Source organism: Schistocerca piceifrons, chromosome 4, assembly GCF_021461385.2.
Source record: "Schistocerca piceifrons isolate TAMUIC-IGC-003096 chromosome 4, iqSchPice1.1, whole genome shotgun sequence".
Lineage (NCBI taxonomy): Eukaryota > Metazoa > Arthropoda > Insecta > Orthoptera > Acrididae > Schistocerca > Schistocerca piceifrons.
The window spans coordinates 750,651,160-750,669,020 of NC_060141.1; the positions used below are offsets into that span (position 1 = coordinate 750,651,160).

The 17,861-nt window shown below is 39.2% G+C and overlaps 1 protein-coding gene across 7 annotated transcripts in view; it reads right to left on the reverse strand.

The window, feature by feature from the left end:
* LOC124795084 (adipokinetic hormone/corazonin-related peptide receptor variant I) overlaps positions 1-17,861 on the reverse strand; it is a 1,108,661-nt gene that overhangs the window by 33,308 nt on the left and 1,057,492 nt on the right. Inside the window, exon 8 of one of the 7 annotated variants that reach the window (XM_047258909.1) lies at positions 4,969-5,039. The exons of the other annotated variants lie outside the window; for them this stretch is intronic. Coding sequence (XP_047114865.1) covers positions 4,992-5,039 — 48 coding nt within the window. The 3' untranslated portion in view covers positions 4,969-4,991. Of the gene's footprint in view, positions 1-4,968; positions 5,040-17,861 lie in introns of those variants that run through there. 7 annotated transcript variants of the gene reach the window in all.

The window sequence follows — 17,861 nt, forward strand, 5'->3', positions numbered from 1 at the left end:
GACACTTTCGTCGAAGCAGCACAAAAAGTATGTGGTAGAACATCTGGAAAGGAAAAAAGTAAGACAGACAAGTTGGTGAGATGATACCACGATCCAAGCAGTTAGAAGAAAAAATGGAGCATCGATAAAGTGGTGGAAAACTAAAAATGACGAGGACCATAAAAGATGTATAGAGGAAAAGAAGAAGTACAAAGAAACAGTGGTAACAGCAAAGAAAAAGGCATGGGAAGAGTTTGCAAAAAAACTTGAAGATATGAAGAGCAATAAGAAAATGTTCTATAAAATGATGAAAAATAAAAGGAAGGTTTCTGAAGTACCAGTAAAGATGGAAAGAAAGGATGGTACTGTGATTGAAGATCCAGGGAATATTAAAGATCATTTTAAGAAACTGTTAAACGCTGAGGAGCAGGTACACGAGGAAACAACAAGTAATGGAGAAATTGAGAGAAGTTGGGAAGCAGAACTATGACAAATTACACGGCAAGAAATGGAAATAGCTGTGAAGAAGATGACTGGGGGGAAAGCCCTGGGACCTGATAAAGTATCAGTGGGCATGATAAGAGCAGCAGGTCCAGTGGATATGCAGTGGCTGTAGAGAGTTCTATCAAGCGTGTGGAGAAATAGTACAATACCTGAGGATTGGAGGAGACATTGTTCCCATCTTCAAATAAGGCAATAAAAGACTACGTGAAAACCACAGAGGAATAACCCTTATGTCATCCAGCCAAGATTTTTGAAAGAATTTTACTAAATCGAATAAGTGAAAAGATAGAAAAGGAGCTGAGTGAAGAACAGCATTGGTTTAGGAAAGGAAGAAGCACAACAGACCTGATAATGGTTTTTATAGACATAGAAAAGGCATATGACTCAGTTAACAGAGAAAGACTTTGGGAAGAAATGAAGAAAATAGATATAGAAAATGGATACATTAATGTAATAAAGACAATGTACAAAGGACACTGTTGTAGAATTAGAACATCACTGGGAAACTCTGAATACTTAGAAATAAGACAAGGACCTAAACAAGAAAGTATTCTATCTCTTGCACTTTTAATGTTGTGATGGAGGGAATGAATAGGGCAGTTAAAGATATAGTAAAAGAAAAAGACGAAAAGATGATTTTTGCAGATGATACGGTCATATGGGGCGATAAAGAGGTGGATGTACAGTTACAACTTTATGCAGGGAAGGAAATAATGAAAAGGTATGGATTAAAAGTAAATAAAGATAAGAGTGAAGTAATGGTATTTGGAAGAGACAAAGGGATCAACGGAAATATTACTTTGAATGGAGAACCCCTCAAAGTGGTAGACAGTTCACTTATTTAGGGAGTGAAATATCTAGTGATGGAAAAATAACCAACGAAACTAATAGGAGGTTACAGAAGGGGGACAACTTCTACCAAACAATAAAACACCTAATTTGGAATAAGGGAGTTTCAGAAAAAGCAAAACTCCTTATGTATAAGAGTTATTACTTCCCTATTGTCACCTATAGAGGAGAAACGTGGACAATGACAGAAAGGGACTGGAGCAGACTGAAAGTAGGGGAAATTTCTCAGAGCAATTGAGGGAAAAACAAGAATGGACAGTGTAAGGAACGTAGATATCAGAAAGGACCTTAAACAGGAAAGTATGAGAGAAGAAATTGAAAAAAAGAGATTAAGGGGCATGTTAAGAGGATGTGTGGGCAGAGACTCCCCAGAATTATGGAAGAACTAAAGATGGATGGAAAAAGACCTAGAGGGCGCCCAAGAACACGGTGGAAAACGGGAGTGAGAATATCTGTGGAAAGGAGAGGTGTAATCTGACAGGAAATGGAGGAAAAAAAGTGGTGGGAGGACCGACCCAAATGGAGAAGACTCGTCAGTACCCAAACCCGGCAGTAGCTGGAGCGGGATCCGGATGTAGATAGATAGAATGCCAGCAAATGTCGACAATACGGATGCAGTTCCTGGCTGAGTCGGGAGATCAAATTGAACACATGGAATAACTTGTGACTATATCCTAACACACATGCTAGAACAACCATGTTTTGGATCTTTCCTCTCTTTTCTCTGCACTCTCATCACATTCGGACTGCTTACAACGGCATATTTTTACCTGGTGATACGAAGTAGAACTATTATTTATTGAGCATAATCTACGAGCGCACCGATTAATGAACATACCTACTGCATTTCAGCATTCTGCGATGCATACAGCCAGTACTGCAGCACGCAGAACCCCGCCAGTTTAAATACAACGACCCAGCATTATAAAGAGTATGCCTTATACATTAGGAGAACAGAAGTGCAACACAAACACAGCTGAGCATTTGATAAGATGGGTCTCACCGCATCACTTGAAGACCATGGAAAATCTCGTACTGCTGACATTGTCAGTCACTCAGTAGCAAATGTGTTCCAGAGATAGGGAACATGCGACTTTGGCTGTGAAACTACATGAACGTTCCAGTCTCAATACACATAATCTGATATTTAACCTTTTTCTTGTGAATCTTTGAGTGTGTATGAAGATTTTAAAGCTGTTCAAGAATGTTTAAGTTCTAACTGACTGTAATAGCATACGAACAGAAAAAATTTAGTCTGTTTAGGACTGAACTGTGGAAGCACGAAAGATTATATTACTAACACAGATTGCACATGTAGTAGGTGAGGGCCTCATAAAACTTCATTAAAGCTCGGACACTCCCAGTATCGATCCTACAGTGTTAGTCTGATGAGGAGTTTCAGTGCAGTGCGCTCGTCACTACAGAGTGAAAGATTTATTCTGAAATAGCAGTAAAATTATCTATTTATCAAGTATTTTCCTGTAGACACGTGAAATATGTACCGTCAGTTCGGTTTCTCTTCGTTCACATATCCTCGTCCTGAATCATCAGTAACAGCAAGATGATTCCTATATTTGGCGCTCCCTACAATCAGAAATTTTGCAATTTAATAACAATCATAGTGCCGTAGCTTAATGCCTTATTTTGTTTGTTATACTGTACTTTAAATTTACTGTGTACAGATGACTAACGAACAATTTGTACTATGGTAATGGAAATTTTGTGATAACCCTGCTTTCTCCCTCCCCTCCGTCCCTCCTCCCCACACTTTCCGTCCGTTCCTCAATCAACACACAAGCAATCGCAGGTGTATGCACCTATTTCATGCATCGCTTTGATTTCCCGAGGATTTGCGAATTTGGCTTCTGTAACTTCGGGGGGGGGGGGGGACAACTTGCCGAAATTCTTCGCACTGCCATTCTTCGGGTTGTGCAGAGCACGTAAAGGTAACGTGGATGTTTCTCACGAAACGACCGAAGAAGTAGCTGATCTACAAATCTCCCTCCCACCACAACGGGTTCGTCGTAGCCTGGACTCAACCCAAATGGTAACGCGAGGTATTTCGGCGAGTTTTCGCCCACACGTTTACAGAAACCAAACTAAACAGTCCGATGGAAAGCGAAGTCGTGGATAAAATGATTCGCCGGGAAACTAAAGCTACTGATGGAAATGATGTGACACAAATCACGTACATTTGTGTGTGCGCTTTACAGAGAGAGAGAGAGAGAGAGAGAGAGAGAGAGAGAGAGAGAGAGAGAGAGCGAGAGCGAGAGAGAGAGATGTAGCGTGAATGGTACGAAGATACGCTGTTTGGTGCGGTGCGAGTTTATTTATACAGATCTTTTGTTGCGGCAAATAATGTTAAATTGAACTGGGCCAGAGGGAGGAGGAGAGGACAGTGATAGATAGAGCTGAAATCTCTTATGTGCTGTGTGTGCCCATGTACCCCAAAAAAATTAAGCCACATACAAGTCATTTTGCTTAAACAACAATTTCTACTGGACAATGTAGTGCCACCGTTAATTGCACAAAACGTTGAAGCATTTGTTACTTTTGTATTCAGCTTGAATTCTGTAGCTTCTCACAAGGGAAACTCCCCGTCGAACCCCTGCTCAGATTAAGTGGTAAAATGACCCACTGGACAGCCCATCAAAAATTGAACGGAGATCAGGCATGAAAACAGGAAGAGGGTGTACTGAACTGTGAACGCTGCAAGCTTAAGATGTACAACATCGAGGGAATTGCAACAATCACGGCGCCGTGGTTATGTGGCCATGGTCCTGGATTGCAAAGTAAGGGATTCGTGTTCAAATTTCCCTCGTGCCCATTTTTTTTTCAAGAAATTATGAACTGTCCGAGCGGTCATTGACGTGTCCGTTCTCTTTCTTCGGTCTTGGTAATTGTCATACTATACATTGGTTATAGAATATGAGTCATGTGGTAAGAATATATTACCGTCGTAAGTAAACGTGATGAATAGTTAGAGGAGGTGGTATGTCGTATAGACCTTTCACAGAAATGAAAACATCAAATAAGCGGGTATGAACTATGGTACAACCAAGGAATTCTAGAGTCAAAACTTCCAACTCCGAACGCAAAAATCGTAACATGCAGTACATGTGTAGAACAAATAGGAGGTTCGTCCTCCCGGAGGTCACTTTCTTACACTTCGCTGTTGCAAACGGACGTTACACCACGACACAGACAGAAATTTGAATACAGCGAGGAGACACGTCAACGACCGGACGGGCAGTTGATAACATTGTGGGAAAAAAAGATGAGGCACGAGGGAAATATGGACATGCAACTGCCCCTTTGCACTCTAACACCGTGATCACGTTACCACGACTCCGTGGCTCCTCGGATTTGCTCTATTTGCACGTCTTGACCTCGGACCGTTCACTGTTTCGATTTTGCCTTTTTTGCAGTTCGGTACACCTTCTTCCTGTTTTCATGCTTGATCTGTGTTTCAGTTTCCGACGGGCTGTCCAATGGGCAATCTGACCACTAGATCTGAGGGGGTGCGATGGCAAGTTTCCATTGCCAGTACAAATACTCAAAGGGCTCGCACTTCTCTGGCTGGGATCACTCACTACCGGTAGTCTATCTACATGAGGGTGGCGGAGCTTAGCTTACCCCGTCCACCGTCCACCGCTGGCCTACCGTGCCGGCTGCAGCTTGCTACTTCCGCTGCCTGCTACTGCCCTCTGCAAGTGGCAAAGAAAAGTGCGCAGGTAGGAGCAAGCACTCCACAAACGTTTATATCATCCACTGAGTCAACACAAAAGATCTCTACGATTCACTACTGTACATATAAACAAGATGCTTCAGAATGAACATTTGGGCAGATAGACATCTTTCAGTAAATAGGTTTATGTAAACATCAGTTGCTACGCAGCAGCTTTTTAGTGATTGTGGACAGTAATCAATTATTTTGGTTTCTTAGGCTGCCTTATCTGCAGAATGCTTGGCAAATGTGCACCTATAATAATAATAATAATTATCATTACTATTAATTTTAATAAGGAAACGTTCTGAAAAATTATACTTATTTGGTCACGAACTGTCTTTCGGCTTGTTGGGCCACCTTCAGGTGACAACTGCATGTCGCCAACACAGATAAACATGTTGTGCGACTTACACAAATATTGTTTGAACAGAAGATACAAAAATGACAAAGTGTTTACATAGGAAAATATTACAATAAGTACATGAACTAATCATGGGAGCATAAATCAAGATTTTATGTGGAGATATATATCACAAATGACGAGAAATAAAATGATTTTATAGTTAGAATCTAGTATCTGAAATGGGAATTAAGTCTGATCATATATACTGTGTCATGTGTTTGTTGATTTCCAATATTTCCAGTAGGGTCATCTTTCTGCGCTTTATTTTCGACATAATGTAGAATTTAACATTTTACATCGTGTGGATGGTTTTCTGCTAAAAGATGATCAGAAAATATAGAAACTTTTCTCTTCAATCGCCAGCTTCTCTCATATTCACGTAGCATAATAGCCACTGCTCTGTGTGTTTTGTCTTTTCTACTGAATAAAATTTTTGATATGTTATTGATATTAGAAAACGTAGGTCTGTAGTTGCGAAAATTTAACTTTCAGTCATGCTGGACTGTGGCTGTCAGGCAACGTGAACATGAGAGAAACTGACGATTAAAGAACGAAGTTTCAACATTAGCTGATCATCTTTTTGGCAGAAAACCATTCATACGATGTAGAAACATGGCCCTACTGGAAATACTGGAAATCAACCAACACATGACACAGAATGTCAACCTAGTGTTGAATGATCAGACTCAGTTTTTGCAGGCACTGTTAACCTCAGATGTTAAGTCCCATAGTACTCAGAACCATTCAGTTTTCGCTCTTGTTAAATTAAGTTTTCATTACAAATACTAGATTCTAACTTAAAATCTTTTATTTCTCATCATTTGTTATATGTATGTCCACATAAGAACTTTGTTTACACTCCCATTTTTAGTTAACGTACCCATTGTAATATTTCCCTATGTAAAACTTTGTCATTTTTGTATCTTGTGTTTGAGTAACATCTGGTTAAGTCGTACATCATGTTTATCTGTATTGGCGACATGCAGTTGTCACCTGAAAATGATCTGTGAGGGCGAAAGCCTCTGCTTGAGGGAATAAATATAATTTTGCAGAACGTTAGGAAGTGTTTTCCTTTTTAATATTATTATCACGTTCTTCCACGGATTGGCAGCAAATTCAATTAGTGTCATTGTTTTGTTATTGTTATAAGAGGATAGTTCTACTTTGAGATTGATCAAATCAAATAAACATTACAGAGATCCTGAGTATCACAACCTAAAGCAACTGTTTACTGAGGTCAAACATTCCCTAATGGATCAGTTGCCAGATTCATGTCACTTCATTTAATTTTCGTTCATTTGCTTGGATGTGAACATTTGCATGGATGAGTAAACGCCAGAGACAAACTGGATGCTAATATTATGACCATCCCACAACAGATCACCACAGTGATAGCCAAAGGTCCACACAGACTACTAAAAATGTGGTAGACACTGTATTAAAGTTATATATTCTTAAATTTTAATTAAAACTATAAAAAATTAACATTTTTTAAAATCAATAAACATCTAAGGTTTCTTAGACATGTAGCACATAAAGAGTTCTATGTGTATTTCTATTAACATTTCGTAACAGGTAATTCCATAATGAATGTTTCAGAATGAGGTTCTAAAAATTTGGAGACAGGTTCCTTACACCAAAACAAGACAAAAATTAGATAAAATTGCCAGAGAACATGGACTCTAAAATGCATGTCTTAAGTGCTATGAGCACTTGTTCGTCTTCGCTTCTACTGAACAAGAGCTCCTAGCTCCTAAGATAAGCACTTTATAGCCCATGTTTTCTGGAAATTTTTTTCTTGTTTTGGTCGATACCACCTCCCTCCAAAAAATGGAAAGCAAAGAGCTTACCATAGAACAGATATATTTCACAGTATTGAGGATGAATAAGTGCTCATAGCTCTTAAGCTCTGCATTCTAGAGCCCATGTTTATTGGACATTTTTGTCTTGTATTAGTGGAAGGAACCTGTCCTCAAATTCCTGGAAGGTCGTTCTGAAGCACCCTGTGCTGGCGATCCTTCAAACTTGAACTGTATCATCAGAAACACGCTGTATATGGATGCATTTGGACATATGCACTGATTGAACCAGGTTTTTACAAACAATTCATGAATGTCAGATGAGGTTATCATATTAGTGAATTGCATCTGTTGTGAGAAGCAACTATTATATGTGACATTGACTATGAGGAAATGTTAATACAATTTTTGGCTGACTTACTGGATATACATGTTGCTGATGTTTTTATGTTTATTCTTATACATAACAGCTAAGAGAAAAACTTACGCTATTTGCAAGGAGACTGGCCCATCTCAATGAATGATGTGCATTTCATTGTCTATTTTAACTGATGTCAATAAAATAGCTGATAATTCGATAATCACACATACTGGGTGATTATTATATATGCTTAAAAACCCCTGATAACGCTGAGACACATAATTTAATACACATTCTGCCGCAACTGTCGGAAAATACCCCAAAAGTTGATGACAGTTGTTGAACATGTCACATCACCAGATGACATACCTCACCATACCTGCAACAGTGGAGCCTATTGTTCTGTCACACCTAATCAACCCATCTGAAGCCAAGTAAGTATTCATGTCGGTATGGCTCCAAACCTTCGTCGCAACTTTAGCTCGTTGGCATTGGGTCTTGCATCTACCAGGCAGTATTTTTTGCACTGCGTTAGACAATTATGTGTTTCTATTGAGACAAGATTTATTATTTGATCACGGTCTGCGCTGGCACAGTACAACAAAAACGTACCGTTTTGCTCCACAAGTAAACAAGTATAAACTTCCACACTGAATCGCTAGCAGTAAATGACCTGTGTGTTCTTTCATAGATGAATACTGTAAAAAAAAAAAAAGTGCAGACAAAGGGAAAGAAACACAAAATTAGAACAGTGTGTACTTGGTTACAGCAAGGACGTTAATTTTGTAGCTCTTACATTTACAACGGCAATGGCGTTGCCGCAGTGGTAACACTGGTTCCCGTCAGATCACAGAAGTTAAGTGCTGTTGGGCTGGGCTAACACTGGGATGGGTGACCACCCAGTCTGCCAAGTGCTGTTGGCGAGTGGGATGCACTCAGCCCTTATGAGGAAAATTGAGGAGCTACTTGATTGGGAAGTAGTGGATCTGGTCATGTAAACTGACATGCCATTGGGAGAGCGGTGTGCTGACTGCATGCCTCTCCATATCTGCATAGAGTGATGCCTGTAGGCCTTCATGGCTTGTTCGGGTGGAGTGTTAGTTTTTTACGCTTACAACAGACCAGATTCACAAAAGTTATCTAAAAACAGAGTAGCCTAGTGGAGTGATGTTAGCACTGTCCCTTAGAGGCGTGGGTAGAATCAACAAGTTCAATCACTTCACGTGAGGCGAGGTACATCATCTGGTGACGTGAAATATCCAATACCTGTCATTCAATCTTCGGGTACATCATGTTGCTTCAGTGTTTTCTAAAACATTAATAAGAATCATCGTATATATGTACTTATCATGTGTAAAATAGCTATGAGATACCTTTCATCGCCTTAAATGAATGCATACCGCAAATTATGTGTTTTACATTTGCTAACAACTAAGAATCATGAAAGAAGGTTGTATACATGGAAGAACCCTGGAGATACTAAAAGGTATGAGATAGTTTATATAATGGTAAGACAGAGATTTAGGAACCAGGTTTTAAATTGTAAGACATTTCCAGGGGCAGATGTGGACTCTGGTCTATTGGTTATGACCTGTAGATTAAAACTGAATAAACTGAAAAAAAGGTGGGAACTTAAGGATATGGGACCTGGATAAACTGAAAGAACCAGAGGTTGTACAGACTTTCAGGGAGAGCATAAGGGAACAATTAACAGGAATGGTGGAAAGAAATACAGTAGAAGAAGAATGGGTAGCTTTGAGGGATGAAGTAGTGAAGGCAGCAGAGGATCAAGTAGGTAAAAAGACGAGGTCTAGTAGAAATCCTTGGGTAACAGAAGAAATATTGAATTTAATTGATGAAAGGAGAAAATATAAAAATGCAGTAAATGTAGCAGGCAAAAAGGAATACAAGCGTCTCTAAAATGAGATCGACAGGAAGTGCAAAATGGCTAAGCAGGGATGGCTGGAGGACAAATGTAAGGATGTAGAGGCTTATCTCACTAGGGGTAAGATAGATACTGCCTACAGGAAAATTAAAGAGACCTTTGGAGATAAGAGAACGACTTGTATGAATATCAAGAGCTCAGATGGAAACCCAGTTCTAAGCAAAGAAGGGGAAGCAGAAAGGTGGAAGGAGTATATAGAGAGTCTATACAAGGGCGATGTACTTGAGGACAATATTATGGAAATGGAAGAGGATGTAGATGAAGATGAAATGGGAGATGTGATACTGCGTGAAGAGTTTGACAGAGCACTGAAAGACCTGAGTCGAGACAAGGCCTCCGGAGTAGACAACATTCCATTGGAACTACTGACGGCCTTGGGAGAGCCAGTCCTGACAAAACTCTACCATCTGGTCAGCAAGATGTATGAAGCAGGTGAAATACCCTCAGACTTCAAGAAGAATATAATAATTCCAATACCAAAGAAAACAGGTGTTGACAGATGTGAAAATTACCGAACTATCAGTTTAATAAGCCACAGCTCCAAAATACTAACACGAATTCTTTACAGATGAATGGAAAAACTAGTAGAAGTCGACCTCAGGGAAGACCAGTTTGGATTCCGTAGAAATACTGGAACACGTGAGGCAATACTGACCTTACAACTTACCTTAGAAGAAAGATTAAGGAAAGGCAAACCTACGTTTCTAGCATTTGTAGACTTAGAGAAAGCTTTTGACAATGTTGACTGGAATACTCTCTTTCAAATTCTATAGGTGGCAGGGGTAAAATACAGGGAGCGAAAGGCTATTTACAATTTGCACAGAAACCAGATGGCAGTTATAAGAGTCGAGGGACATGAAAGGGAAGCAGTTGTTGGGAAGGGAGTAAGACAGGGGTGTAGCCTCTCCCCGATGTAATTCAATCTGTATACTGAGCAAGCAGTAAAGGAAACAAAAGAAAAATTCGGAGTAGGTATTAAAATCCATGGAGAAGCAATAAAAACTTTGAGGTTCGCCGATGACCTCGTAAATCTGTCAGAGACAGCAAAGGACTTGGAAGAGCAGTTGAATGGAATGGATAGCGTCTTGAAAGGAGGATATAAGATGAACATCAACAAAAGCAAAACGAGGGTAATGGAATGTAGTCGAATTAAGTCGGGTGCTGCTGAGGGAATTAGATTAGGAAATGAGACACTTAAAGTAGTAAAGGAGTTTTGCTATTTGGGGAGCAAAATAACTGATGATGGTCGAAGTAGAGAGGATATAAAATGTAGACTGGTAATGGCAAGGAAAGCTTTTCTGAAGAAGAGAAATTTGTTAACATCGAGTATAGATTTAAGTGTCAGGAAGTCATTTCTGAAAGTATTTGTATGGAGTGTAGCCATGTATGGAAGTGAAACATGGACAATAAATAGTTTGGACAAGAAGCGAATAGAAGCTTTCGAAATGTGGTGCTACAGAAGAATGCTGAAGATTAGATGGGTAGATCACATAACTAATGAGGAAGTATTGAATAGGATTGTGGAGAAGAGAAGTTTGTGGCACAACTTGACCAGAAGAAGGGATCGGTTGGTAGGAAATGTTCTGAGGCATCAAGGGATCACCAATTTAGTACTGGAGGGCAGTGTGGAGGGTAAAAATCGTAGAGGGAGACCAAGAGATGAATACACGAAGCAGATGCAGAAGGATGTAGGTTGCAGTAGGTTGTGGGAGATGAAGAAGCTTGCACAGGATAGAGTAGCATGGAGAGCTGCATCAAACTAGTCTCAGGAGTGAAGACCACAACAACAACAACAACAACAGAAACTTCTTACAGATTTCCAGCTTAGAATATTTTCTTTATGTCTTTTTTATTTTAGATGTGTTGTGGTTCTTGACAATTTTTCAGTATGTAGAATTATTATAATATTTGCAATTTTTTCACACCTGTAAAACCTTATAGATTTTTGTGATGATCTGCGATCAGATCTCATGATTAAATATGGGTATTTCATAGAATAAAACAGTAACCATTATGCATGTCTTAAATAAACAGAACAGTGGCGGCTATCTTCAGACTTTTACTCGTATTTGTTTATGAACTAATACATCAGACAATACAGACCCACGACTTATCTTAGGAGGAGGATGGAAAGAAAAAGTACATTTATGGAAGTTGTAAATCTGGTACAAGTTTTAACAGTGAGGACTGGAATACACTGTTTCAAATTCTGGAGGTAGCAGGAATAAAATAAAGGGAGCAGCAGGTTACCTACAACTAATATTAGGGGGCCAGGTGCAGTGACTGCAAACTGAAAATCAAATTTGAGCAGTGTTCTTTCATCCATAAGCTCAAGTATTTCCAGAGTCAACTATGGCTTCTTCTCTACTTTCGCTATAACTGTGTATTACTGTTCTGCCTTAATTGATTCCTAGTTCATCATATTCTACTCGTCTTCAACTCAGTTTTTTGCAACGTTTTTACTTCAATCTATTAATCGAGCAAGAAAAAAAAAAGAAAAAGCAAGAAGAAATTTGGTTAGGTAACTGAAATTCAGGGAGAATAAATACGATCGTTTAGGTTTGCCGAAAATATTATACTCCTGTCAAAGATGGAAGAGGACTTGGAAAATCAGTTGAACAGAGTAGATAGCACCTTGAAAACAAATTATAAGATGAATATCCACAAAGATGAAACAAAGGTACTGGAATGTACTGGAATTAGGAACTGGATTACAGATGGGAAATTAAAAGAAGTAGGTGACTATTGTTATTTGTGCAGAAAAATGACAATGGACGAAATAGAGAGACTATAAAATGGAACCTTGCAGTAGCAAGAAGAGAGTTTGTGAAAAAGAGAAATCTGTTCTCATTAGATATAAATTTAATGTTAGGAAGTCTTTTCTGAAGGAATTTGTCTGGAGTGTAGTTTTCTATGGGTGTGTTCTTTGTGTGTTATATGTGGATTACAGAAAGGTCAGACAAGAAAAGAATAAAAGCTTTCGGAATGTGGTGCTACAGAAGAATGATGAAGATTGCAAGAGTAGATCAGAAGAAAGGAAATTGTGACACAATTTTACTAAAGGAAGGGATCAAGAACTCAACAGTTTGGCAGTCAAGGGTAGTGTGGGGGACAAAAGTAGTAGATAGGGACTAAGGTTTGATATTAGTAAATTGATGCAAATGACTGTAGCTATGCAGGGATGAAGAGGCTTTCATAGTATGAACTAGGGGACTTCAAACAAGTCTTTGGACTGGAGACAATAACAACAAACAATTCTTCTGACAAAACCATTCATTTATTCATCTAGGCATGATGTTTCTGCATGTTCCTCACCATGGTGATAGTAGTGGGATAAATCTGCTCCTGGAATATTTTTTGTTTGGGTTGTAGGTATTCAGCAGGAAGTATACATTCAGGGGTAAATTATGCCTCTCCACCTTCCCTTAACCTATCGTGATGCTAACTTATTTATGACCCCTAAGGGTTGATTTACCTCTGATGGTATGCTTTCCCCTGAATGTATGCAACCCACACATACAACATGTGCCAGGATCGACTTTACCCCACTACTGGGTATGCCTCATAAAGTTTTTCCCTAATGGTTGAAGGAATGCATCAACAAGGGAGACTACCAATTTAAATTGCTCCTGCCAAGGGAATAAACCATAGACCACCAAATATACCAGTTCACATGCATGAAAACAGTCCTTGGAAAGAAAAAACTATTTCTCCCAGTCTGCCACTAAGTGTGTTTCATTAGCGCAGGTATCTGGGTACTTGTTTGAGTATGTTAGGAATAGAATTTTCTTTCTTACAAAAATATTTCTGTGTTGTTGTTGTTGTGGTCTTCAGTTCTGAGACTGGTTTGATGCAGCTCTCCATGCTACCCTATCCTGTGCAAGCTTCTTCATCTCCCAGTACTTACTGCCACCTACATCCTTCTCAATCTGCTTAGTGTATTCATCTCTTGGTCTCCCTCTACAATTTTTACCCTCCACGATGCCCTCCAATGCAAAATTTGTGATCCCTTGATGCCTTAGAACATGTTCTACTAACCAGTCCCTACTTTTTGTGAAGTTGTAACACAAACTCCTCTTCTCCCCAATTCTATTCAATACTTCTTCATTAGTTATGTGATCTACCCATCTGATCATCAGCATTATTCTGTAGCACCACATTTCGAAAGCTTCTATTCTCTTCTTGTCCAAACTATTTATCGTCCATGTTTCACTTCCATACATGGCTACACTCCATACAAATACTTTCAGAAATGACTTCCTGACACTTAAATCTATACTCAATGTTAACAAATTCCTCTTCTTCAGAAACGCTTTCCTTGCCATTGCCAGTCTACATTTTATATCTTCTCTACTTAGGCCATCATCAGCTATTTTGCTCCCCAAATAGCATAACTCCTTTACTACTTTAAGTGTCTCATTTCCTAATCTAATTCCCTCAGCATCACCCAACATAATTCGACTACATTCCATTAACCTCGTTTTGCTTTTGTTGATGTTCATCTTATATCTTCCTTTCAAGACGCTATCCATTCCATTCAACTGCTCTTCCAAGTCCTTTGCTGTCTCTGACAGATTTACGAGGTCATCGGCGAACCTCAAAGTTTTTATTGCTTCTCCATGGATTTTAATACCTACTCCGAATTTTTCTTTTGTTTCCTTCACTGCTTGCTCAGTATACAGATTGAATTACATCGGGGAGAGGCTACACCCCTGTCTTACTCCCTTCCCAACAACTGCTTCCCTTTCATGTCCCTCGACTCTTATAACTGCCATCTGGTTTCTGTACAAATTGTAAATAGCCTTTCTCTCCCTGTATTTTACCCCTGCCACCTTTAGAATTTGAAAGAGAGTATTCCAGTCAACATTGTCAAAAGCTTTCTCTAAGTCTACAAATGCTAGAAACGTAGGTTTGCCTTTCCTTAATCTTTCTTCTAAGATAAGTTGTAAGGTCAGTATTGCCTCACGTGTTCCAACATTTCTACGGAATCCAAACTGATCTTCCCCGACGTCGGCTTCTGCCAGTTTTTCCATTCGTCTGTAAAGAATTCGCGTTAGTATTTTGCAGCTGTGACTTATTAAACTGATAGTTCGGTAATTTTCACATCTGCCAACACCTGCTTTCTTTGGGATTGGAATTATTATATTCTTCTTGAAGTCTAAGGATATTTCGCCTGTCTCATACATCTTGCTCACCAGATGGTAGAGTTTTGTCAGGACTGGCTGTCCCAAGGCCGTCAGTAGTTCTAATGGAATGTTGTTTACTCCCAGGGCCTTGTTTCGACTCAGGTCTTTCAGTGCTCTGTCAAACTCTTCACGCAGTATCATATCTCCCATTTCATCTTCATCTACATCCTCTTCCATTTCCATAATATTGTCCTCAAGTACATCGCCCTTGTATAGTCCTTCCACTTTTCTGCTTTCCCTTCTTTGCTTAGAACTGGGTTTCCATCTGAGTTCTTGATATTCATACAAGTGGTTCTCTTTTCTCCAAAGGTCTCTTTAATTTTCCTGTAGGCAGTATCTATCTTACCCCTAGTGAGATAAGCATCTACATCCTTACATTTGTCCTCTAGCCATCCCTGCTTAGCCATTGTGCACTTCCTGTCGATCTCATTTTAGAGACGTTTGTATTTCTTTTTGCCTGATTCGTTTACTGCATTTTTGTATTTTCTCCTTTCATCAATTAAATTCAATATTTCTTCTGTTACCCAAGGATTTCTACTAGCCCTCGTCTTTTTAACTACTTGATCCTCTGCTGCCTTCACTACTTCATCACTCAAAGCTACCCATTCTTCTTCTACTGTACTTCTTTCCCCCATTCCTGTCAATTGTTCCCTTATGCTCTCCCTGAAACTCTGTACAACCTCTGGTTCTTTCAGTTTATCCAGGTCCGATCTCCTTAAATTCCGACATTTTTGCAGTTTCTTCAGTTTTAATCAACAGTTCATAACCAATAGATTGTGGTCAGAGTGCACATCTGCCCTTGGAAATGTCTTACAATTTAAAATCTGGTTCCTAAATCTCTGTCTTACCATTATATAATCTATCTGAAACCTTTTAGTATCTCCAGGGTTCTTCCATGTATACAACCTTCTTTCATGATTCTTGAACCAAGTGTTAGCTATGATTAAGTTATGCTCTGTGCAAAATTCTACCTGGCGGCTTCCTCTTTCATTTCTTAGCCCTAATTCATAATCACCTACTACGTTTCCTTCTCTTCCTTTTCCTACTGTTGAATTCCAGTCACCCATGACTATTAAATTTTCGTCACCCTTCACTACCTGACTAATTTCTTTTATCTCATCATACATTTCATCAATTTCTTCATCAAATGCAGAGCTAGTTGGCATACAAACTTGTACTACTGTAGTAGGCGTTGGCTTCATGTCTATCTTGGCCACAGTAATGCGTTCACTACGCTGTTTTTAGTAGCTTACCCGCACTCCTATTTTTTTATTCATTATTAAACCTACTCCTGCATTACCCATATTTGATTTTGTATTTATAACCCTGTATTGACCTGAAATGAAATGGCGTGTGACGAGGGCCTCCCGTCGGATAGACCGCTCGCCTGGTGCAAGTCTTGACCAAATGTCTTGTTTCTCCTGCCACCGAACTTCACTAATTCCCACTATATCTAACTTTAACCATTCCATTTCCCTTTTTAAATTTTCTAACCTACCTGCCCGATTAAGGGATCTGACATTCCACGCTCCGATCCGTAGAACGCCAGTTTTTTTTCCTGATAATGACGCAAGCCTCCCCACCAACGGCAAGGTCTATGGTTCATGGGGGGGGGGGGGGGATATTTCTGTATACTTACAAAAGTATAGATAATCTTAGAATTCATAGAACTGAGGCACTGAGAACCATAAGAGCGTAAACCATACTGTTGTCAATTTTGAGATTGTAGCATGTACACTCGCTCCTAGCATCTATTGAGTATTGTAGCCCTACACTCTATATATGAACATTGCTGAAAAGCTCCCTCACTGATTTTTCTGATATTCACTGTCACAAGGGCCCAAAGAACAAATTTTCATTAACTACACTGGTACCTGTTTCTTTATAAAAGCTGGAAGATGTTTAAGGAATGCTCCATCATAGCCTCACGTTCCATGGTTTCAGTAGTCCAGTCTGTAAAATGACCGCAGAGAATTTCAGAACCTTCAACTATCAAATCAAAAGTTGAAGACTGTGGTAACAATACAGAGTTCAGAAATTTTACAAATATGAAGTTTCCAGCAGGTTGCCATGAACTGTTGTTAAATTGACATATTCATTATTGAAGTCGTAGGAGGTCACCATTTTCTTCAACTCACGTTGAGGCGTACTGAAAATGGTCATTTTCCCATAGTTTGTAAAGGCTTTGCAAAATGTAGTGGACGGCATATCTACTACATTTCATACCTAATGTTAACAGACAGTTTTATCTGAACCTCAAGAAAGAGTATGCACTTCATGAAACTCCTGATAGCAACGACCATGAAGTATTGGGATATGTCCTAATTGTATCAGTGACGCGTTTAGTATCCGTTCCTTATTTTTTGATTCTAGTTTCACGTTAAATACAGGCTACACAACAGTCAAAAACACACTACTCCCACAAGCATGGGTATGAAAGTTTTGTGGATTAACATTAATAATAATAACCCTACTTGACTTATTTTGAAACATACATTTTCACACTTTAACTGGTAAACCTCTACATGACCTGTAATTCTGTCTATAGTGTCTGCTAATGAAATTTGATAGGTGTCTCTACAACAATCTCACAATTAATGAACCTATGGTAAAATGTGTTGCTCTGCTTTCGATCTTTGATATTATACCTCTTAATCTTAACGTGGCAAGAGTCCCACTCTGAGAAGAATACTGTTATTCTTCATGCAGAATACATTACATTTGTTTATGTTGAGAGTCTGTCGTCGCCTTGCATTTTGCTGCAAATTTCTGGTACTACAACATCTCTATACACAACAGTATCAACTGTACACAGCCTTATGTCGTTTCTGAACTAATTTACCGACTCATTTACGTGTATTATGTAAATTAGCACGCCCTACAATATTGCTTCGGGGATTCCCAAAGCTCCTTCCGTATCTCATTAATTCTCCAAGTTAAGAAGAATACACTGAGTTATATTTGCTAGGAAACCCTTCATGCAATCATAAAGCTGGTCGGATGTTTTATGAGCTCACATTTTTTCAGTAGATTACAATGTATAACAGTGTCGAATGCATTCCAGAAGTCAAATATGGCGCCACTATATTTACTTCTAGATCTCAC